Source organism: Gobio gobio (genome assembly GCF_949357685.1).
Source record: "Gobio gobio genome assembly, chromosome: 12".
NCBI classification, from domain to species: Eukaryota; Metazoa; Chordata; class Actinopteri; order Cypriniformes; family Gobionidae; genus Gobio; species Gobio gobio.
In genome coordinates, this window is record NC_137105.1 from 46,497,424 (window position 1) to 46,523,355 (window position 25,932).

At 39.4% G+C, this 25,932-nt stretch overlaps 1 protein-coding gene across 2 annotated transcripts in view; it reads right to left on the bottom strand.

Annotated features, from left to right (window-relative positions):
- Positions 1 to 297: 297 nt before the first annotated feature.
- The window catches only part of bach2b (BTB and CNC homology 1, basic leucine zipper transcription factor 2b), a 152,078-nt gene continuing 126,443 nt past the window's right edge, over positions 298 to 25,932 (bottom strand). The window contains exons 4-6 of one of the 2 annotated variants that reach the window (XM_079830606.1): positions 18,330 to 19,841; positions 4,593 to 4,799; positions 298 to 1,329 (exon numbers count right to left, since the gene is read on the bottom strand). In XM_079830606.1, the coding sequence (XP_079686732.1) occupies positions 868 to 1,329; positions 4,593 to 4,799; positions 18,330 to 19,841 (2,181 nt within the window). In that variant the 3' untranslated portion in view covers positions 298 to 867. Of the gene's footprint in view, positions 1,330 to 3,315; positions 4,800 to 18,329; positions 19,842 to 25,932 lie in introns of those variants that run through there. The other variant, XM_079830607.1, reaches the window with a different exon arrangement.

The following is a 25,932-nucleotide window of genomic DNA, read 5'->3' on the forward strand; positions in this document are numbered from 1 at the left end:
TACGCTTTCTGCCGGGCAAGCACTTCTCGAAAACATCCAATGGTACAGTATTGCTGACGCAAAAGGTGGCCGAAACTACGATTCGAATCGCTCGTCTTTCCGTCGTACTTTCTTTCGTATCAGTGCTGTGGAAGGCAAAGGAGGAATGTTTTTAAGATACCACCATCTGTACAAATTAAGTGTTGCGGAACACAGACACTACAAACGTATGATGCAGAAGACATTTTTGCATATGGACATTTACAGTCTAGCTGCTGTAGAAAAAAAAAAAAAAAAAAGGTATTCTTTTTTTTTTTTCATGAGTTATACTGAACATTCAGAATATTTCCTGAGTTTGAATTTACTGTGACAAGGGCCACAAAGAGAAAGAGAAGGAGTGATAGAGATTTAGAGGTAGAGGGCGGGAATAGGGAACGGAGGTGGGGCGGGGAGAGAGAGAGAGAGAGAGAGAGAGAGAGAGAGAGAGCAAAATGCTGCTGCTATAGGTCCATAGAGGTCTGAATTTGAGATGTGGTCAGAGCCCATCCCATCTGAATGGACTGTAATTGGAAACAGACAGTGTCGCCACTGTCATGGAAAGGTGTAGCACCATCGTGAGAAGTTCTGTGAGAAGGTCTCAGCCACTCTGCCATGGCTGAATGAGAGAAAACCTGGAGAACAGTATTGCTGCTGTTAAGACAACTGTAGTGTCGACCTTTGTTTAAAAAAAAGACAATTCAAAAGACATAAATATATATATAAAAAAAATCAAAAACACTGGCAGAGGCTGGCCATCTCAACAGCCCTCGAGTTTTGAGGGTTTGTCAGAAGACGTAACTAAATTAAATAATAAAAAAAACATAAATCAACACGGAGAAACCACCGTCATTAGGTACAGTCCTTTCTGTTGGGCTGTTCGTCGGTCGTACATTTATCTGTCATCTCCTGACAGAAGTCTACTGTCACCGTCTGATTGGACTGTTCCAGGGACAGCCCCGCCTCCAGGTAGGCGGAGCCGGCCTCTTGCTCCTCCCCGTCGTTGCCTACGTCTTCGGACCCGTTCCCGGTCTTCCACTGGGCCGGTCGCGGCTGTCCGTCTTTGAGGAAGCTCTGTTCGGGGGTGGAGCAAGTGGTGAGGTCGATGCTGCCGGTGGGCAGGGCCTGGGTGCCGGGGGCGACGGAGGCGGTGTTGCCGGGGCGCAGGATGGGGCAGTAGTGATGGACCTGTTCTGGGCTCAGCTGCACGTCTCGACACACCTCCTCGGACAAGCACGAGAAATTCTCCCATAACTCTCCCATGCACGCCTTCAACTGGTTGCGCTCCGTCAAGAGCTTCTCCTTCTCGCACACCTGCGGGGCGGACACGCATAAAACACATGTTTAAAACCTGCGTGTAGTGCAGCTCACACACTTTTTTGACCAAATAAATAGCCGTGATTTTTGCATGACCTTTCCTTTCCATTTTTTTTAGAAAGCACTTTGCAGAGACTGTGGAGAAGATTTCTTGCAGATTTGAAGGTCAAGTGACAGTTTATACTCTTTTATAAACTGTTTCAGAAAGAAATGAATACTTCTATTCAGTAAGAACATATTAAATATATCAAAATTGACTTTTATAATGTTAAAAAATGTTAAGAATCCTGAACAAAATGCATAATGGTTTCCACGAATATATTAAGCAACAATATAATAATAAGAAATGTTTTTTTTAAGCATCAAATCATCATATTAGAATGATTTCTGAAGGATCGTGTGAAACTGGAGTAAAGATGGTGAAGATTCAGCTTTGATCACAGGAATAAATGTATTAGGTTTTATTGCATTTGTTACTGAATTACACTGAATATAAATATTTATAGAATGTCATCATACATTACAGTTTTTTATTTTACAATCACGAGGACACATTTCTCAATACTTGGGTTACTTTTTTGGAAGCTCTCGGATTTCATCAAAAATATTTTAATTTGTGTTCTGAAAACGAACGAAGGTACGACATGAGGATGAGTAAATGACAGAATTTAAATTTTTGGGTGAACTAACCCTTTCATTTGACTAATTTCCAAGATTGCATTATATATGGTTTCCATTTACGAAGTGTCTATTTGCACTGTCTTGTTGTTAGTAAAGGCTGTTTACACTAAACCCACCCACCAATGTCTGGTAACTGAAAGTCCTCATGAAATCAAAATCGATCTTATTTACTTTGTTAGCACAGATTACAGGTCTTAGGGTGAACAATTAATCCGTGCAAGTTAATACACAGAAAAACATGTGTTTGCCGTGGTAATCTTTACTCAAAATCTGAAAAGTAACTTCCAGTCTGGAATGGCGTTCCTTCTCAGATGATGTCAGTTTGACGGCTTGGGTTTGAATATCCTCAACCACTCCCCTCCGACCGTTAGTCTGCTATGAGCACGAGATGGAGAGGAGGAGCGCTGAAGTAAAACCAAGCCCTCTATTCAATATTGCGTTTCACTTGGAAATACGTCACAGCATTGAAATAAAATCAGTTGCAACTTCCGGTTCACTGGGACTTTAAAAGACGTGCTCTACTCAGTGTCTACAGTGGCATAAGCCATAGGGAGAATGTCATTGGGAAGTAGCTTTTGACACGTTCGACCCGAGTTTTGCCAAACTCACTCCGTTTTCTCATCACATATCAGATCGGAAAGGCCTTTATTTTCAATACAAATTAAGACAATATTTGAAAAGGAGAAATAAAGTGCCTAATGAGTGTTTAATAATACAGTGTTTATCCAGGGTTTCTGTTGGGTCTTAAAAAGTCTAGAATTTCAAAATCTAAAGTATTCTGTTTTAGGTCTTAAATCATTTTAAACAGGTCTTCATTTTCTTACGTCCATGTAACACTAGCTCTATAGCTCATTGAAATCCTGCAGCACTTTTTGTTACTTTCGCTAGTCCAAATATAATTTGCTGTATTACGACTACAAATGAGACCAACATGCAGCTTATATTGCAGCCAATCAGCTTTCATGTTATTGGAGTCACTTTCAGATTGTACCACAGACGCATAAAATGGATTTCATTCTTCAGCTGATAGTCCTCCAGTTTTTCATGTTTCTGCGATTACTAAATACAACGAAAAATCTACATGCATTTTTGGAGATCCTGCATTATTCCTAAACCAAAATAAGCTAGATTTATGTATTTTGTTTGTTCTATTGTAATGTGTGACTATTGTGCATCTAACATAATACATAATATGGTAAATGTGGTACCCTATATGAAAAAAGTGCACATTTCTGGAAATTACCAGCACAAATTCAGTCATTTTGATCTCAAAAATCACAAAATCACTTTTTTTTTTTTTTTGCGAAATCCTGGTGGGATTGAGCTATGAGGAACAGCAAGTTAATCGATACAAGTTTATTGATTTGTTAAATTTGATTAAAATAATTTACTTTGCAGGTAATTTTGTGACTGCAATTCCTTTTATAGGTCTTAAATTTCATTCATAATGGTCTTAAAAGGTCTCATTTGACTTGGTGAAACCTGCAGATACCCTGTTATCGGGTAGGGTTAGGGGTAGGTGTAGGGAGGGGTAGGTGTTGTCCCAATAAGGCGGAATCCATAAATATAGTAATTTACACTAGGTTATTATTGCACCTTGTTAAATGGACAATACTGGCAATACCGAGGTGCAGTATCTGCCACTATTTATGAGTATAAACAGCATCTAACAACTATTTGCAGTTATTGCAAAGAACTGCTACTTTTATATAGGCTAATGTAAATAGAGTATATCGCTATTGTCCTTAGTGTAAACTGCCTTTCATTTAACATTATTCAGTACGTCTATTAAAGGGATGTTGTTCCAAACCTGTATTGATGGTAGCCGGTTGATGGTAGCCATTGACTTCCACTGTAGGACAGAAATACTATTGAAGCCAATGGTGCCCAACAACTGTTTGGTTATCAACCTTCTTTAAAATAATTATTTTGTGTTCAACAGACGAAACACTCATACAGGTTTGGAACAACATGAGGGTGAGTAAATGATGGGGTGATTTTTTGGGGATGCCCACAATGCCTGCGAGAACATTTGGTCCTCACATGCATAGACACTTTGTTATGAACGTACAGTGATGAGGTATGAGATATGTAGGTCACCCTGCAGCTCTAACACCGTCTTCCCGCTCTCCAACTCCACAGAGATCTACACACTCCCCGCATTTCTTCATAAATTCATTCATTCTGCAACTTCATTTCAGTTGTGCTTTAATACAGCTGTCAAACTCCAAGATAAGAGCCGAAGGAGGAGAAGAGGAGCAGAGGCATATCGCCTGCTGCTTTCTGCGAGATTATATGGAGGATGCGCGTGTGGCTTCAAAGCGCAGGCTGTCAGGCTTCATGCACATACATCGCTTCGCACATCAAAAGGCGGTTGGCTCCGCCTCCATCACGGAAACAGCATGGGACCGGCTCTGTGATTGACAGGTAGCCGTGCTGCCATGGCAACGTGACCGCCTAGGAGATGAGGTCCCTTGCCGCTCGTGGTGATTGATAACAACCTGAAGGCCCCCCCGTGTACAATAAAGATGTTTTGTCGCGTACAACAGCATCGAGACGGTGTGTGTCTGTGTACGTACCAGTTTGCGTATTTCACACTCGAGGTTCAGGATGCAGTCAAGTTTTCTCTTGCGGCAGCGCTGGGCCGCGATGCGGTTCTTGCTGCGTCTGCGCACGTCGTGGATGAATTCCAGCTGCTCTGAGGACAGCTTGTGCATTTTCACCATCATTTGGAAGTCGTTGCGTGGAAGATTTGTGATTTGATCGACAGGGAACGGAAGCTTGACCTGTAAAGACACACATGAGCGAAGTGTTACTATTGTTCCTGAGAGCATTTCTGCTCAGGCCATAAATCCACATCAAAAGAGCTCATCAAAATCAAATGCATTACACCATTTGTTTCAAAAAGCACCTTTCTTCATTGATGGCCATTGGAAATCTGTGTATTCTGATGAAATAAAAATGTAACCTAACTTGCAATGTGTACCGTCACCACTAGATGGAGGCAGCTCTTCACGTTCACACCGTGTCTTTCTCATGAGGTCTAACAACACAAGCTTACATCATCCACCAGCAGCATCACTTATTAACAAAGAGGTCAAAAGAGCAAGAACGACTGAGAATGACAGGAACAAGAAAGCATCTTTCTGTCAGAGAAATACGAGCCAAATGGCAGAATGTAGCGGCACAGTCTCTTCTACTATTTCACGTTCCTGTCAGGTGTTACCGGAGGGCATGAGTATGCAAATGACAACTGTTAACGAGCTAAGCTGTCAGCGGATTCTGAACATCAGCCAGTGGGAAATGATGTCTCCTTCATGTACAATGAGCGTGATACGCTCGGGTTGTTTGACGATATTTGACATTTGACTTCTCTCCATTATGGTCTGGATGGGTTTTCCTCATGTCATACTTCGACACCCTGCCGTTGTCAGAGAGAGCTTTCGTCGGGGATAAAACGAGTGTCATGAAGACAAAAAAAAAAATAGGGTTAACTGAAGAGCAAAGTCGATCAGGGTTTTGAGGGAGACATTGACTGTCTTTGTACCTACAGAACAATAGAAACTGGTGACCTTGGTTTCTTATATCTGACGAAATTTGTTTACGATTTTATTTGTTAAAATGCCTTTAAGAAAGAAGTTTTTTCTCAAGCACTCGGGCACTACCTGCAGAAAATATTTGGTAACATTTTAGTATGGAGAACACATATTCACTATTAACTAAGACGTTTGCCTCAATAAACTCCTAATTTACTGCTTATCAAAGCTAGTAAGGTTGTTTTGTAGTGTTTTAAGTTTAGGATTAATAAGGTCATGCAGAATAAGGCAAATATGTGCTTTATAAGTACTAATAAACAGCCAATATCATAGTAATATGCATGCTAATAAGCAACTAGTTAATAGTGAGTATTGAACATTAAAATAAAGTGTTTCCCAATATTTCTTATAGCCTATACATTATAGTTCAAAAGTTTGAGGTTGGTAAGATTTTTTTAATGATTTTGAAATAAGTCTCTCATACACACCAAGGCTGCTTTTATTTGATAAAAGTACAGTAATATTTTATAATAATATTATTACAATTTAAGTCTATTTTAATATATTTTAAAATGTAATTTATTCCTGTGAGAGCAAAGCTGAATTTTCAACATCATTACTCCATCCTTCAGAAATAATTTGCTGCTCAAGAAACATATCTTATTATTGTATAAAGTTGAAAACAATTGTGCTGATTAATATTTTTGTGGAAACCATGATTTTTTTTCGGATTCTTTGATGAATAGAAAGTTCAAAATAACAGAATTCATTATTTTGCAATGTTGTAAATGTCACTCTTTAATGTCACTTTTGACCCATTTACTGCATCCCAGATTAATACAATTATAATTATTATAATTTATACCAAACACCACATGGAAAGATGGTACATCAATTTGACATACATCAGATGCACAATACATACACTGTAAAAAAAAATTTGCTGCCTTAAATTAAGTACAACCAACTTGGATGTTTAAGTCATTTCAACCTAAAGCTGCAATATGTAACTTTTTTTCAGTAAAATATCCAAAAACCACTAGGCCAGTGTTATATATATTTGTTCAATTGAGTACTTACAATATCCCACGCTCAGATATATCTAATATGATAAACACAGCTGCGTTACCTCATACTCATGACCGGAAAAGCGGAAGTGGCGCCGGCGACTGTGTCATAATAAAAGTCCCGCCAGCCTGTGTTGCGTTCATCTTATTAACAATTGCTCCAGCGGTTCCTCAGCTCCACAACACTCACTCCTGCTCTGCTTCAGACTACAGTGACGTTAATAATCACATCCATGAACATGATTTCTGCTCGAGTCCTATCCCGATTCTTTTCCACTGGCTGTGAGGTGAAGACCACATGTCCCAAGATTCTGCGCTCAAACGTGGCGTCATCAAACTACGCCTTTGTTTTGAATAGGTTAGTGCACTTTTAAATGACATTAAACTGATGAGGTGAATCTTGCTTAACTTATTTCGATGGATTAATGCAATGTAAAACATACGTTGTCATAACTTATTGATCATATCCTTTTTTTTTTACAGTGTAGGTACCTTATTGATAATCTCGAGTTTTTACTTGTATTGACCAGTATTGGGTTTTCAATTGTGTTTATGCTAATTTCCGCTATATTTACATTCAGATATAATGTAACACGTTTAAATATAATCTTTTAAATCTCAAGAATGAATATCTACAGTATTTTATGTATTACTTGCAGCATTTAAAATGATCGATTTGAATTTACTTAGACAAAATATTGTTGTCAGTTTTTGGCCATAACATTGTGGTTCATGAATGAGGCAACCGTAGTGTAACCAGTATACTGGCTATATAGTGCTGCCCTACTTAAGAACTCACATGGGCTTAGTGTGATTATGACCCCATAAACCCGAACCACAGCAGTGCAGCGACTCTTCCATGTGAAGTGGACCGCTCTGCTGGGAAGCCCACAGTGACTCTGGTTGAGACTGAGAGAAGATGAAAGTGTAGATCTGGCCCAGTCTGGCGCAGAGCAGCAGGGGGCCCGGAGCACTGGCAGGTCGGCCCGCTCTGTCTCAGCGGCATCATTAATAAATGATGGACAGACCTTTCTCTACTCTCACAGCTCGGCTGACATCGAGAATCGCTGTGTGTGAATTTGTGTTGTCTTGATGCGATTTTTAAGCTAGACTAGACAGAGAGAAATGTCTTTTTACACGGTCCAAGGAGACACTTTTTCTCTATGACCTTCTCGTGTGTCCTTCCCCTCTCTGCTCTATTGGTTCGAGGTGTGTGTGTGTGTGTGTGTGGCAGTAGCGTAAGAGTGATGTCTATATTTAGTGTCTTACCACCAGAACAAGTTTAGAAAGAGATGACAGAACACACACCAGCGGCGCTTATAAATTCAAACGTGATCCCGATTCTGTCCCTTTACTCTTTCTATAGGTCATTATTCTTGAAATGGGTCTGGAGTGAAAAGTAGGACTCGTCTGTTACTGGGAGCAAAGTGGCCCCACTCTTTTTGTCCCTTGCTTCCTTTCTCTAAGCATGGACATCTGCAGCGGGGAATTGTGGGGAGGCGATGGACAAAAGAGGTGACTGGAATGAGAGAGACCAAATGCCTGAGGTCACACACAGATATTTTAGCCATATTACTGGCACACCGTCTCTATGAGTGCTTAATTTCCTGTCTAATGAAAACGGAGTGCGCGGAAATGATTTAAATGAGCAAACAAGTCGTTTGGTCAGTTAAATGCCTTTAGCGGTAACTAGATCATCTGTGTGCTAAATATCATTACTGTCCTTCAGACATTCCCAGAAACGCTCCTGTGCTGCTATGCATCTCTTCGTTTCACATGTCTCAGTAATGAGACGCCATGTGACACAGATAAGAAAACAGTCTGAAACAACCCCTAAGATATTCCTTTTTTTTCTTCTTCCCTCCTTTCTTCTCTTGTTTTTCTTCTCTCGGCCCTGTTGCTATTACTGGAACTCTCCACAGGGGCTGAGTAATGGGGGGAAAGCTATCCGCGCACACACACACATGCATGCAAAGACACAGACACGCATGCACACACTCACTCTGTCTAATGGAGTGATGGGCCTGTCCGTGGTCACCATGGGGCTTCATCCCCATCAGGACCATAGAGTCTGCTTGTGCGTGTATGTGTACGCCTAAGATAAATGGCCTGTATGAATGCCTGTCTAGGTCAGTGGTAAATTCCTAATGTAACACATCTGGAGTAAAAAGCACCCTCCTGTAGGATGAGTTCTCGTTCTCTTAGACGGCAATGAGATTAAATGGCGAGCAAATGGAGAGATGAATCTCCAGCGTCTCCGATTTTTCTCCAATAATTCAGTTTCAGAGGATATCTTACACCAAAAGAAAGAACAGACCCTTTTAAACCAAAAAAGCCTGTTTTATTCTATCTTCGTGCATTCCTTTTTTTTTTATCAACACTTGAATGTGGGTACGTTTCATAAGAAAGCAACGTTTTGAAAATCACGTTTTTGTCAAAAACTACATCTGGATCGGAATTTTGATCAAAACACAGATGGAGTCCATCAACACCCGTAATGCTTCAGTTCTATAGCTCGTCCTGGGTCGACATTTCATTCAGTAACATTATGCCAAAGCAATAACTAAATCAGCTTACTATCATTTCAAAAATATATCAAGAATTAGATGCTTTGTTTCGAGGCAAGACCTAGAGAAACTCATTCATGCTTTCATCACCAGCAGGGTGGACTATTGTAATGGTCTCCTCACCGGCCTTCCCAAAAAGACCATTAGACAGCTGCAGCTCATACAGAAAGCGGCTGCCAGGATTCTGAGCAGAACCACAAAATATGACCATATCACACCAGTCCTCAGGTCTTTACACTGGCTTCCAGTTACATTTAGGATCGATTTTAAAGGGTAACTAAACCCTAAACCAACTTTTTTTAGTTAATGATCTGTAATACTGGGGCTTTATTAATGCTGTTCATTGATTCGAGTAAATGTTTTGACATTTGAGTATAAAGTGTTTTAATTCTAAAATAAGGTGTAAAACCGCCAAAGTGCTGCCCTCTTAAGGTTGAACGGTGGCTACTGCAGTTGAATTTTCCTATTGGACGTTGTGGTACATCGTGACGTAGGATAGTACCTCCAACGGCTCACTATCCGCGCCCCTGGCACGAGCTCACCACGCCCTCAGAAATGTTTCCCCCAATCACACGATGAGAACGGCTTCACTCCAGTATGAACTGTCATGTTACATGAAGTAAACATTATGAATGAAACTTGACACTTGCTTTAACATTGTATTGAAGAAAATACGGTTAAATAATGCAGTTGTCAGTACACGTCAGGCTTTTCTTGCGATATTATTGCCGCTCGTCATGTGTACAGATCATTTTCATACATGAGACGTGCTTTCAAACCCTGACACGCAAGTGGTTGCCGCAGATGCAGATAGATTAGGTCGGTTCTCTTGCACGGCTGCTTCACTAGCATCGTCGGCATCGGGAGTTAACGCAGTTTGAGCAGCGGCTCGCATTGATGAGGCTCCCGGTTTGTGTCTGTTACAGACAATCCACCCTGCTCCACTTCAGGTGAAGGTAGGAGAAATGACCGCTCTGTTGCAAAGCTGGCGTCACTCCAGTCATTCTCCATCTTTGCGACTCGCGAGTCTGACAGCTGTCAATCAATCCGTCACTGCGGGTCTCAGGTGCACACCCTCCGCTCAGTCCCGCCCTCGGTTTGTCCCCTCTGGGCTTTGCCCACTTTTCCAGCATTTTTCAAAATTTGCCAGTGGGTGGAGTTAAGCTCTGAGCAGGGGTTTAGTTAAAGTACTCAATGGCCTAGGACCTAAATACACTGCAGATCATCAGGATCAAGTCAGTTAGAAATACCAAGGGTTCACTCAAAGCAAGGAGAGTCTGCTTTTAGCTATTATGCCAGCCGTAGCTGGAACCAGCTTCCTGAACAGATCAGATGTGCTCCAACAGTAGCCACTTTCAAATCCAGACTCAAAACACATCTGTTCAGCTGTGCATTTACTGAATGAGCACTGTGCCACTGTACGTCCGACTGATTGCACTTTATCTTATCTATGTATCATCTTTATATTCTTTTAATTTAATTTAAATTCTTTTTATAAGGTTTTTTTTTTCTTTTGGTTACGGTTTTATTCATTTTTGTTTAGTGTTGTCTGGTTGGGAGAGTTGTGACGTGAGTGTGGAACACCGGGTCCTTGGAAGGGCAGGAGGTCACTAGGAAGCCGGGTTGCTACTAGTGTGTCTCACAAACCGAAAATCTCTGACTCTTCTGTTCAGACAGGGGTGCCCCAAATTTGGTATTGTTATTTTCCTTCTACACTCTAAAAAATGCTGGGTTAAAAATAACACTTTGTTCTTTTATTCTATCAATATTTGAATACCTTTTCTGTGTAAAGCACTTTGAATTATAAAATGCTGGGTTAAAAACAACCCAAGTTGGGTTGAAAATGGACAAACCCAGCAATTGGGTTGTTTTAACCCAGTGAATAGGTCATTTTAACCCAGCTGTTGGGTTAAATGTTTGCTTAAAACAACCCAATCGCTGGGTTAAAACAACCCAATTGCTGTGTTAAAACAACCCAATTGTTGGGTTAGTCCATTTTTCAACCCAACTTGGGTTGTTTTTAACCCAGAATTTTTTAGAGTGTACCATTGTGTATGAAATGCTATATAAATAAACTTGCCTTGCCTAACATTAGGCAGTTATGATTTATATGATGTTTAATGTTTATGATCGCGTTATTTTACATATGATTACATATGATATTGCTTGTTTCTGCATCTTCTTCGCATATGTTTTGATCTGGAGAGTCTCTGCTCTTTCAGAAGATGTGACATATAGCGCCCCCAGGCGTATAACAGTAATTTCCAACAATGGTAGGGAAGCGTTTTCGCACAAATTAGATTGTCATGACAAATCGGGTCCTCCCTCGAAATCGGGTCTCCCCAAACTGTCAGTTAAAGGTGCAGTGTGTAGATTTTAGCGGCATCTAGCGGTGAGGTTGTGAGTTGCGATCACCCACTGAGAAGCTACGGTGGCCGACACAGGACAAAGATGTCGTCTGAGACAGCAGAGAGTAGCTAGCGCTCTTTAGAGCAGTTTGTCCGTTTAGGGCTACTGTAGAAACATGACGGCACAAAATGGCGATTTCGCTGTAAGGGGACCCGCAGTGTGTATAGATAGAAATGGCTCATTCTAAGGTAATAAAAACATAATGGTTCATTATGTAAGGTCTTTATACACCACTGAAAACATAGTTATGTATATTATATTGCATTTCTGTCTATAGAGCCTCATAAATACTACACACTGCACCTTTAATGATTATCCTAAGTACAAATTATATTCATTTAAAATACGCATAGCTTACTATATAATGTGAACAAAAACACATTAGTGCATAATAAAATCTATTGAACGTAATGTCTTACACTTGATTAACCGTTAATTAATAAATAATATTAATAGCCTATTTAATGAATTGAACATCATTCATTTGTTTTATTTATAACTGAAATATTTGGACATTTAACACTTAATTTAACACATAATTACATTAAAGATGATTGAGATATATGTAGGGTAAGTGCAAATGTGTGTATAAACTAAGCTATCAGGCTAATTGCTTATCTATATGCTATGCTAGCATATAAGCTATCTAATACAGACATAAATGGTCATTATAGTGTAGTTTAAACAGCATTTATCATAACATGATTTTGTAGGAATTGTAATCAGGCGCTACCTATTAAAAGCGAAAAATTTGAACCAATGGGAACCCAATTTGTCACTGCAACGGATATTTCCGTCAATGGCGGGGAAAGAGTTAGCAGTCTCAAACTTTTTTCCCAAGATACCAAAGTCTGCAATTATAGTCAAATTTAATTGTGAACTGGAACAATTATACCAATACCAAATTATTTGAGCAATATCATTAATACGTTTATATCTTATCTACATTTTCTGTCAATTAGATACGGGGGAGATGATAGAGATAGAGGAGAAACATCTCATTATTATTATCAATGTTGAAAACAGCTCTGCTGCTTAATTTTTTGTGTACCATTCTGAATTATTTGCTGAATGGAAAGTTCAAAAGAACAGCGTTTATTTGAATTTTGTAATATTACACATGTATTTACTGTCATTTTTTAAAATCAATTTAAAGGTGCATTAACTATGTGATTTCTAAGAAACATTGTTGAAAGTGGATCGGTGATCTGTCACTAAATGAATCAAAACTGAGAAAAGTCTGAGCAGACGTTAAATGTTCAATCTAATGTGCCCTTTAAAAAAAATAGTCATTATTTCAACATAACTGCAAATCGCACTCTATTCATGACATCAGTCTAGACATCTATTCATTAAATAGAAACATGTGACATCCGCGTCAAACAGGGAGCTTTCACCTTGAGCATATTTCAATCGTGCGGTTTTACAGCTCACCAATGCGACGTCTGACGAATAATTTGCAGACCACAATCGGCTCATATTGAGAGAGCGGCTTGGCTTTTAAAGACGGAATGAGAGGAACAGAAATGTTCTGACTTCACTCCTCACTTCCTGCGACGCAGGCCGCTTCACATAAAGGGTTAATGCTTTCTTGCACCATGATTTTCAAGAATGAAAATGAAGAACTGAGAGTGAGATTTTCTGATCACACCCACTCACTGCGAGATCAATACTTCACCCAGTGTAACCGAATGACTAAAGCGTTAAGAAAATGGTAGAGAAATCTTCTCCGAGATCTCCAGATTTGATAACTGTCCTCAGTGGGGCACTGTCATTTAACTTGGGGACCTTTCTTTGACCCCCACTACTGGAATCTCTCCGGTGAAATCTTCAGGTAACTGTCAGAGTGAGTTTCCCTTAAAAGCGCTGAGACTTCAGTCCTCCAGTGTCTTCCAAGTCGGCCTCGAAAAGTATGTAATATTGTGTGTGAAACAGGTTAAAGTCAGGACAAATCAAACGAGATGGGAATATTCTTGAACCTGAGCTCTTCCTGTTTGAATAGATGCTGGTTCACAGAGGGTACGTGATACGGTCTATATGTTCAAAGACCTGCTTTGACTCCAGTATCTAGACTGGCCTAGAAGGACTACACTAGTGCTATGATTAGCCTACGGTTTAACAACTTCCTTCCTCTTTTGAAATCATTGTTTCCAGCAGCAGGCTGAAGCTATTTTTGATACTGTGTTTCCCTCTTTGTCTGCTGCTCCTCTCTCTCTCTCTCTCTCTCTCTCTCTCTCTCTCTCTCTCTCTCTCTCTCTCTCTCTCTCATGCTCTTTCTCCTACCTGACGTTTGCTGTGCAAACAAAGAACTGAGTCTCTTCTTTGACAACTCTGTGTGTTTGAATTGCATATCACTAGAAGAGAGAGAGAGAGAGAGAGAGAGAGAGAGAGAGAGAGAGAGAGAGAGAGAGAGAGAGAGAAAGAGAGATGGGAGTTTCTTCAACTACACTGTAAAAAAAGTGTAAAAATATGGCACAATGTACTGTATACTGTAAATATGAAGGAATTTTCTGTATTATTATTTTTTTTTTTACCTGTTTTATCTGTATTTTGAATTACACATTGCATTAGGTTGTGTTTTAAGGGTTAAATTACTGGATAATGTCTTGGCAGAAAATTACCACTTTCCATTTTATTTATTTATTTTTAAAATACAGTGTTTATGCCTGATTTTTATCCCAAAAAATTTAGAAATAAAATAAAATCAACCATTCTTTTTTTTGTTATAGACTACCATTCAAAAGTTTTGGGTCAGTAAGATTTAAAAGAAAAGAAAGAAATGAATACTTTTATTCATTAAATTGATCAAAAGTGACATTTTATTTTATAATGTTGCAAAATATTTTTGTATATATATTAGGGCTGTCAAAAGATGAATTGCGATTAATCGCATCCAAAATAAAAGTTTATTAACACATATTAATATATGTGTGTGTACTCTGTTAATTATTATTTATGAATACACACACATTCATGTATATATTTAAGAAATATTTGCATGTATATACTGTATATACACATTTATATAATCTCTAATATATATAAATATAAATGTTTTATATATAAAAAAAATTTTTTTTTCTTAAATATATACATGCTTGTGTGTGTATTTATATATAAATAATAATTAACAGTACACACACATATATTATGTAAACACAAACTTTTATTTTGGATGCGATTAATCGCGATTAATCTTTTGACAGCCCTAATATATATATATATATATATATATATATATATATATATATATATATATATATATATATATATATATATATATATATATATATATATATATATATATATATATATATATATATATATATATATATATATATATATATATTTTTTTTTTTTTTTTTTTTCAACATTGATAATAATAATAAGAAGAAGAAGAAGAAGAAGAAGAAGAAAGAAGAAGAAAGAAGAAGAAATGTTTCTTGAGCAGCCAATCACATTAGAAGGATTATGTGACGCTGAAATATAAATTTAATAAATTGTAAAATAAAATAATAAATCATAATAATATTTCACAATATTAGTGTTTACTTTTTTTGTACTATGTTTGAATTTTTGACTATTTTACACTTTTACACAAGGACTAAGTGCCCAAATGTAAAGCATATGAAGTATATGAAACGTAGCATTTGCTCTTGAGATGAAGTTTCTGAATGGAAGGAGGGAGATTTGAAGCTCAGCTTCACTGAAACGGTTAGGCGTAGAGGAGAAAATGAACGAGAATGCAACTGAGAAGAAGAGTGAAAGCTGGAGTGAAATAGTATATCAGATGCTAGAGTGACATGAGAGCATCTGGAGATACAATTCCAACCGCATTGTACTTTAAACTAAATGAATCACGCGAAGTCAAGAATCCTCAAGTGATTTGGGGTCTGTTTCTGAATCAAAACAGGAAAGTAAACACCAGTTGAAACAGAAAGCACCATCGGAAAGTCAAATGAAGATGCACTATGAGTGTGCGGGGAGGGCAAATACTTTGAGAGGCAACCTTTTTCTTCAGGTCGGCTGCAGTGCGTCTCAAGTCTTTTACAAACAAAACGGAAACAAAGCACAAAATGCTGAAAACTAGCCAATTGATTCCTGAGTGCTCTGTGTTACCATGGCAACAAACCAGTTTCTCCATCATGGCCCCCACATGCATTCCTAAAGGTCTCTAAACATGATCTCTCCTTCTCCTTTATAGTTATTTACTCTTTCAAAATATTCAGCATCCCAAGTGAAACTCAACTCACATTCAGATCAGACAACATGCTTGAAGCAGCTTCACACAAGTGTTATCCATTCTTTCTCGTCATTCTAAATCTCTACATTTTTGATCAATATCTCGCCTTCCAGTGTTATATTAACTATGAGTAACAGACTATTAGTAACCATTAACTATATAACTATCAGTAACAGACACTCACTTACTGACTGTTATTTTCTCTGGTATTTAGAGATTAATAAAATATTTTTTTCATAATTTTGCTTTGTTTATTTTGTGTCAAGAGAACATAAATGCTATCTGACCTACACTGTAATTTATGTTTGCAAAATAGAATAAAAATAATCAGAATATACAGTAACTTTTGAATGGCTGTCAATGGAGAAAATGTTTTTTGCAGACAGATTTAGGGCCTTATGAAATCAGTTTTATTTTTGCCCAAATTTGTAGTTTTTTCAGTTTTAATATTTTTGGATTCTGTTTTAATATTTCTGCCTTATGAAATCCGTTTTATTTTTGCCCAAATTTGTAGTTTTTTCAGTTTTAATATTTCTGGATTCCGTTTTTTTTCTTCTTCAGTTTTAATATTTCTGGATTCTGTTTTAACATTTCTACCTTATGAAATCCGTTTTATTTTTTCCCAAATTCGTTTTTTTTTTCTTTCCCGTTTTAATATTTATGGATTCCGTTTTTTTTTCTTCAGTTTTAATATTTCTGGATTCCGTTTTAATATTTTTGGATTTCCGTTTTAATGTTTTTAGACATTTTAATGGTTAAATAAAATTTCAGTAATCAAAAAGCAGGTCTAATTAATTTAAATCATGAAATGTATACCATTTAACAAACATTTATTATAAGTTTAACAAAAAATAAAGTTAGGGTCCCTATGAAATACGTTTTATTTTATTTGACCAAATTCTGTGTTTTCTGTTTTAAGTTTTCTAGATTCCATTTTAATGGTTTAATGAAATTGTAATAATCAAAAAAGCATGTCTAATTAATTTAATTCTTTAAATTTTCTTTAAATTTAAATGACAGAAATTCTGTTGTGTAATTAAATTTTTTTAACAATAAATACATTTATCTTTTAATCATATGAAATGAAACAAACTTTTATTTAAAAAAATAAAGTTTTCATAATAATTTATTATAATTATTAGTTTTAGTATTATTATTACATTGAGATGTATAGTAAAATTCTACTTTACAGTAATATATTTCTGTCCCAATTTCAAGTTAAACCAAACTTTTATTTTGACGGGTTGCTGTGTAAATTAAAAGTCAATTAGGTGCACGCAATACAACCGCACTGCTTTTTTTTTTTTACATATTTTTTTTTACAGAAACTGTATGCACCTTCTCTCAAATCTGTTCACGATCATGTAGGACAGCTTTCAAGAAAGCTTTACCGTTAACCATTAAATATGTTAGCTAACATTAACAATTTGAACAAGTATTTAACGAAGCATGAAGTATTTATTTACTGAAGTCAATTGGTCGGGCCCTCTACAACCGCCCCCCGTTTCTCATGTGGCCCCTTGGGAAAATTAATTGCCCACCCTTGCTTTAACATGTTCTGAGGATGAGGCTGTGAATCAGAGCTTGGTATTAACCAATCACAGCACAGAGCAGACCCACACCCCCTTATTAGTAGGCTAATATGGTATGTGAGCAACGTATAAATGAAGTTTCATATTCAGCATTACTCTGTTACGTTACCGTTTTGCCTAGGGCTATATTGTTGATCTATTCTTGACTGCCCTATTTTGTTTTACTTCAATCTTCACTGCTTCGCTCTGTTGCATTGTACACGGCCATACAAAGGGAAATCAATGACACTGAGAAAACTGGTTTTAAAGTTTCTGACTGAATTTAGATTTGAACGGGATGATTAACCCAAAAATGTACCCACCTTCATGTCATTCTAATCCTGTATGATTTTATTTCTTCTCACAGCACTTTCATTATTTGGAAAAAACACTGAAACGTGTTTAAGAATAGCATTGTTTTGTTGTTCTGCAGAACAAAGAAAGTCATACAGGTTTTAGGTGAACTATCCTTTAACACTTTCTCATAATCTGAGCATAGATAACCCAAACACTTCTGTTGCAGCAGGACAGATCGTAGTCTAAGAGAGCTCAGTTTGCTGTGCTTACCCTTTACATAACGGCAATCCAGACTTGATTGTTAAATCGAGTTTGCTCCTCTCTACTCTGTACTACTATATTAGTATTCCCCAGACAACACACAAAAGGTCAGAGTAATATCATTACAGTTATTCCCGCTCATGTCAGCCCAGACATGAAAATGATTACGGTGTTCATTGGTCCATTAGCAGTCAGCAGCTTCAATGAATCAGTAAATAGGGATCAAAGGGAAGGGAAAGTCGCTAATAGCATGAGGGCTCATCTAATTGGTTCCTTCATGAATGAACGCTAGGGTATGAGATGCGTGGTGTACTTCAGGAAGGAATTGTAGGTAAACACATGAGAGAGAAATCGGGAAGACTCACCTCAGGGCCTTGCTCTCGAGCATGACATGATTCGCTGTCCCCCTCCGAAAAGGACCCCGACTCATCACTGGAATTGGTTCCGTACGACTGCTCACACTTTATCTTGGGCCGCACCCGTGCGAAGAGCGAATCCGTCCCACCGCCTGCCTCCTGCGGGTCGCCGGTGAGACACCGTGTCACATTGGGGCAAGGCGAGGATGAAAACTCAAACTGTGGAAGGCTGCAGGGGGACCCACCGCTCCCGTCCTCAGCGTAAGAATACGACGAGCAGGAACTGGAGGTCCGGGTGCGGGTCTCTGAAGGGGGCGATCGCGAGCACACCTTGATTGGCACTGGGCAGCTGGTATTGGGCCTTTGGCGGCAAAGCAGGGGCGGGTCACTGGCTGTGGTGCTGGGGGAGTAGGTCTGGGAGCTGGGGAGGGACTGGCTGGCGCCGGCCCACAATCCCTTTGGCATGTGTTCTGAGAGCTCCTTCTCCAATGAGTTCCCGCTGGGATGTGAGTAGGTGGGCGTACCCAGTCGGTCACAGGCCCCTGAGGAGAAGATGACACTGCGGCGGTCCAGCTCCGTCTCTTGCTTGCACACACCATCACATGAAGCCGACTTCAACGAAAGCCCTGGCGGGAAACCATCAGTGTCTTTGGGGAACGCCACAGGCATGCCAAGCTCATTGCCCAGCTCATTGCCGAGCGAAGGCCTGTAGTCTTTTTTGTGGTCTCCCTGAGTGGTTCCTTTATCCTGGGCATTGACCAGTCTGTTTGTAAAAAGCTGCTGGGGTGTGCTAGGCAGGTCCTTCTTGAAGAGCGCTCTTAGGCAGGTCGGTGACTTGCTGCTGCCTTTTGGTTGGTCCACTGTGATGGAACCATCCAGCTCCATCTCAGCCACACCGTCCTTGTCACCTCCGTCCTGCTCGTCCCCTGACAAGCAAAGCGAGATGGACTCTTCCTCGCTGCGTGGCTCCTGCTTGATTTGCATCACTGCTGGCCTGCTCATCTCCTTGAATGTGCTTGGAAAACCTGAGGTACTGGTGTGTGAGGAGGCGTCGTTATTGTGCTTGTTGCATGCCCACTGATACTTCCTGTACTTAGGGCACCGTGGCAGGTCTGAGGTGCCATGTCGCTCAAAGTCCATCCGCCCATCAGCAAAATCTTCTGTTGCCGGCAGCCGCTCATGGTCCGGTCGCCGCAAGGAGTTCAGGGTCTCTGCGCAACGGCGAGAGCGCGGAGAACCGGACAGGGTCACTGCGGTTGTCGTCGTCGTCGTCGCCAGCAGCTCCGGTTGCATGCTCTCATCCTCCGAGTGATTGCTCTCCGGCGCCATCTTGCGACACAGGAGCAGGCCGTCCTCCTCGCTGCGCAGTTGGGCCTCCAGGAAGCGAAAGCAGGAGTCCTCCAGGTTGTGCATGCGCAGGAATTCGGCACAGCGGATGACCTCCTGGATGTTTTCTCTGCTGAGCAGCAGCTTAGCCGTATAGGCAAACTGTAACAATGGAGCGAATCCCTGGGCACTGACCTGCGGACACACACACAGAAAAAACAGGGGAAATTGCCAATGTTATCATCAGCACTGCTATTGTTCAAGGCACTTGGGGTGTACTGAGAGAACTAGACAGCTCAAATGACCGTAAACAAACACTGTAAAGTGCCAGTTAATCTTTTATCAGGTCACCGAACGTTCTATACAGCGGGCAATATAAAAGGTGGAGTCAAGAGACCAGCCTCATTTATGTAACAAAGACATCCATGACATTCCACTCTCTGCCCAAGTCAGCCCTTTAGGCTCGGCGTGGCCCCCTGTTTGTTGCAAATTATATTGCAGCAACAGGTAGAAGCATGCAGGATGTCACATCGATCCCTCAGGTGAGGCACCTTAAAGCCCTAATGGGCTCTAGGATTCTTACAGCTTATCCCTACTACAGCCATCCTGAGCCTGCTGAGAGAGAGAGTGAGAAAGAGAGAGGCAGACAGAGAGAGACAGACACAGACAGATATGGAAGCTTTCCATTTGACCTAATGCTAGATAATTAGGTAAATGCCTGAGCCTGCAAAAGCTTGGCCGGCCCACTGGGGTCTTTGCGCTGTTAGCGTATGCGTAAGTGAATATAGACGAGGAAAAAATAATAACCCAGGCTCACGGGTTCTCTTTTCACAGATGTGAAGCAACTTGTGGGACTTGTAAACTGTCTATATATAGGCTCACTTGTAAACTAGAGCTGTCAATCAAATGCAATTACTGATAAATCACATTTATCAATATTTGCAGAAAAACAACTCTATCTATCTATCTATCTATCTATCTATCTATCTATCTATCTATCTATCTATCTATCTATCTATCTATCTATCTATCTATCTATCTATCTATCTATCTATCTATCTATCTATCTATCTATCTATCTATCTATCTATCTATCTATCTATCTATCTATCTATCTATCTATCAACTACAAGCTTTTAAAACTTCTTCAAACTGGTCTGGCTTTCTCAAGCCAACTTAAAGTTTGCCTCGATTAACATTTTGATCTAGTTTAAAATGTATTATTGTGGCAGCTTAGTAAATCATTTCACAAAGTGTAGCTTTAGACGGCAAAACAACTATTAAAATGTTGTTCTTTCTCTGACAGTGAGACTCTGTCTGTGCCATGCTGGAGCCAAAACATCATGGACAGACGTCGATGTAGGTGTTCTTCGTTCTCAGACACATTACAATGGCTGGACTTTGATCTGGGACAGCATTGTTCAGTCCACAATGCGCTCTCTCATCTCCCTCAATTACGTAAAGTGCTCAACAGCACAAGTGAAGTTGTGCTCATAGATGGGAGGGAATGAGATCAACACTTTACGTTCAATGAATGAGGACAAGACACTGTTTACTATGAGTTTGTCTCTTTTGTTGATAGGGACAAACAGCTCACTCTTCATAGATGTTATCATCAGACTTTTCTTGTGGTTAGAAGGGAGTGCAGATGATCTCTTTCCTTCTATAAAACCAACCACAGGATTGGTTTTGTAGATTTTTCCATTTGGGAAAAACATGGGAATTGTATTTACAGTCAGGGCAAAGGCATGGAGGGAAAACCCAAATCTGAGCCTTTTTTTGTGTGACAATGAGTCGAAGCACAGCTGATTGCTATGGTGTGGGGAATGTGAAACAAATCACACACTCAAAACACACAGACTCTTACACCGAGTAAAACTTTGACTAATCAAACACAAAAGTGCACATTCCAAGAATTCTTAAGTATCATTTCAAGCCTTTCTTCCTGTAAAACCTTTTGAGGAAATGTAATAGTTTAGTTAAGTCTTAAAAATAACATTTTAAATGTTAAAGGTGCACTATGTAACTTTTCCGTCCGCTAGAGGTCGCCTGTTCAAAACAAAGGCGTAGTTTGATGACGCCAAGTTTGAGCGCAGAATCTTGGGACATGTGGTCTTCACCTCACAGCTGGTGGAAAAGAATCGGGACAGGACTCGGGCAGAAATCATGTTCATGGATGCGATTATTAATGTTACTGTAGTCTGAAGCAGAGCAGGACAGAGTGTTGTGGAGCTGAGGAATAAATTGAACTAAAATTGAACTTATTAATAAATTAATAAGATGAACGCAACACACGCCTCGCGAGCGGCGGGACTTTTATTATGCCACAGTTGCCGGCGGCATATCCGCTTTTCCGGTCAAGAGTATGAGGTAACGCAGCTCTGTTTATCATATTAGACACATCTGAGTGTGTTGAAAATTATGTTATGTAATGATGTTACTCTGTGCGTTCGCTCGGCGGCTGCAATGACAATTGTTCACACGGCATTGAGAGTAAAGCGTTTTTGCAAAATAAAACCAGAAACCGAGGGGAACGCATATATGGCTGTGTTCACACTGCAGGGCTTAATGCTCAATTTCCGCTTTTTTGAAAAAATTCGATTTTTTTGCAAGGCCGTTCACATTTCCAATTAAATGCGACCTTTTGTGATCTCCTGTGTGAACGTGAAATGACCCAGAAGTGACCCGCATGCGCAGAAGAGTACTCAACGGTCAACGACGTCACTTGTTGTTTACGGAAGTAGCCAAATATGGGTGTCAGCATTGGAGTTCGTTTAGCTTTATTAAAGTTATTTTCGCAACGGAGCCAGCACCATTACAACCTTCTCATGTTAAGAAGAAAATTAAAAAAGAGGAGGAGAGCAAGGTTTTTGGCCATGGCGTTTTGTGGAGCAGTGGTAGCAACGTCGGTACAGAGAAACGTGTGGGTGCGGAGTCGCAGCCAGGAGTGGTGGGATACTGATGTGAGTGGCTTTACTGATACCGAATTCGTCAGTAACTTCAGAATGACCAGATCCACCTTCAATTATGTTTGCGAGCGCCTTCAACTAACTTTGTCACGGGAAGAGACACGTCTGCGCCGGCCCATAACAGTGCAGAAACGCGTTGGAGTAGGAGTGTATTGGCTAGCAACAGGTGCGTACTTCTTCTTTTATTGGCGGTTAGCAACTATTTCTTGTGCATTACCGCCACCACTGGACTGGAGTAAGGAACGGGAGTTACAATGATGACGTTTGTCGCGTATCAACGACGTGCGGGTCGGATACATGTGACCTGGCAGTTCAGACTGAAGACGCATTTCAAAAGATCGGATATGTATCGGATTTGGACCACATACCCAAGTGGCCTGGGTCGCATTTGAAAAGATCGGATCTGTGTCGTTCAGACTGTCATGAAAAGATCAGATACAGGTCGCATAAGGGCAAAAAAATCGGAATTGGGTCGTTTCAGCCTGCAGTGTGAACGCAGCCTATGACAGGCGACTCCGTCACATGTCCCGGTTCCTTGGTTAAAATAGCATTTTCTCACGATATACAAATAGTTGGAAATATTTGGGATATTGTAAATACTCAACTGAACAAAATATATAACACTGGCCTAGTGGTTTTTGGATATTTTACTAAAAAGATGTTACATAGTGCACCTTTAACTGTATTAATCATCAACTATAAAAAAGCAGAACAAGCGCAGTGTTAAACGTTTGAAACTGTAATCTTAAATGTAAATTTGAAATAGAGACAAAATGAGAAATATTTTCTCTGCTCTAATATAACATATAATTTACAGTCAACTGGATATTATCTCAAAATACATATCAATATATCAAATCTTAAGAAAGGATTAGAATGCATAATAGATCACATTTATTTTCCATCTCCTTCAGAGATGTCATGCTCATCCAATCATACACAAACAAAGGATTCTGCATCCACAAATATGCACACAAACAAAACTGATGACTACTGACTCTGAGTCATCCGGGGCTGTCTGTGTCCAGCAGACGCATTATAGTACAGAGAGAGAGAGAGAGAGAGAGAGAGAGAGAGAGAGAGAGAGAGAGGGCTCATCTGCCCGCTGGCAACACAACAGCGCCAATCAGTCACTGCTGAGAGGAAGCTGCTGACTCGTAATCTTTGTGGGGGATGGTGTGTGTGCTAGTGTGTGTATTGTATGTGTGTGTACAGTGCATGGGTGTGGGGGAGGATGGCATGTAGAGTGTGCATGTGTGAATGGGATGATCATGGGTCTTTGATAGGAAGTGTGTCCACTCAGGAGAGAAAGAAAGAGGGAGCGATTTCATTTAAACATACAACGGATTTAAAGCAGTCAGTGCAGCCTTATACAAATATCAATTAAGATATTAAATGAGCAAATATTCACAACATATCATGGTAATTTTGCTGGAGATGTGAACATTACGGTGATTTTAATGCAATTCTTCTTTGGCCATTATTTTCCTAGGGATGTTTTAATTACGTCTCTGATTGAAGCTTCAGTAGCAAAATGGCATTAGATCTTGATTTGTTTCCAAAGATCCGTTCAAACTGACAGTGTTTCAGTAAAAATGTAGCTGAATATTGCTGTTGTAATGTTGGTGAAACCTGATTCATTAGTAGTATGAATCCAAAAATCGTTCTTTTTTTTTTCAGTTAAAATTTTCTTGGACTCAATTTGAATGGTTCAATTAAATTTTAGTAATTAAAAAGCATGATTTTACAAATGAATACAAATACAAATCAACATCAATGTTGAAATACGTTTTATTTTATTTGATCAAATAACGCTTTTCTCAATATATTGAGAAGAGTTTTCTTAGAATATGTGTTGTGTATTAAAATGTTTCTGGCAATCAGATGAAGGCATAAAACATTAATTTAATTTATCATTTAATCATATAAAATTAAATGTTTTAATAATAATTTATTATTATTATTATTAGTATTATTACATTGAGATGTTGCTAAATTCTACTGTACAATATAATAATGTCACAATTTCCAGTTAAACTAAACTTTTATTTTGACGGGTTGCCGTGAAGACCTTTGAGTTTCTGTGTGTTTATGATATGCCGGTAGTTTTTCTCAAATAAAAGAGTAAAATGCTGATGAAGTGACTCTCAGAGCGGCTCTGGAGTTCATGTGTTCATGTCCTCATATAAGGCAGAGGCTGAAAACACTGCAAGCGTCACGCGTGCTTCAGTGTGTGTGTGTGTGTGTGGTAAATGAAACCCTTCTGTGGGCTTAATATTCACAGACACTAGTCTATATTGCGATTTAATTTAAATGCACTGACCAATTTTTTATTTATTCATCAAAAAATTTACAAATTCTGTGAAACTCTGTGTTATACAGTAAATTATGTGATTCGTCCACGTTTTCCGCATTGCGGGCCCTAATGTAGAGAGAAACAGTATGGAAAACATGCTTTGATTTTTGCTGTTTTAGTTACATTTTAAATGTCCTTGGCTCAAAAAAAGAACAAATATATAATTATAATTACACATTATATTGATCATCATCAAAAAGCTGACAAATATCTTCATTTGTATATTCAAGCTACCCTGCCTAGCTCTAGTGCTCTCCGACGGGTTCAGATCCAATTGGACATTTCAGGTTGTGACTGAAGGTGGAGCGAGACAGTGATGATGGGGGGGGTGTGAAGGTATGGAGAGGCTACGGCTGACAAACAGCTCTCTCTGCTGGGGGAAAAAGTGCTGAAATGTGTTTTTCAGCTGACATCAGCACACACAGGCTGCAGCGGCAGCATCGGCTGCGCCATCTGTGACTGCTACTACAAGTGTCTCTATGACACACACCATCAGCCTGATGGAAAGAGAGAGGAGCTGTGTGGACAAAAAGGAAGCAGAAAGGCAAAAGGGATGGAAAAGATGTGAGAGAATGAAGAGCATGGAAATGTGAAAACAAAGAGAAGGTACACAAAGATGGAGAGGTTAGAATTAAAGCGGGATGGGGGATGGTCGATATGGTCTGAGACAAAGGCTTAAAGGTGTAACATCTAAAGGAAAACAACCCTTGTGTCACCATAAAAATAGACTACGATTTAGACTGAAAAGTTGTTTCAAATCTGAAAAGAGTTAAACGCGTTCGTTTTTATAAGGTGAACTGTCACTTTAACCGTGTAGCGCTACGAATACAAACAACAAAAGAGAAGATAAAATGTGCTCACAGAAGAGGAAAAATAAAGCCCGATTGCAGCTCATTAGGGGACAGACTTTGACATATGAGCCACTGGACCTGTTAACAACATTTATTATGTGGGAAACAGA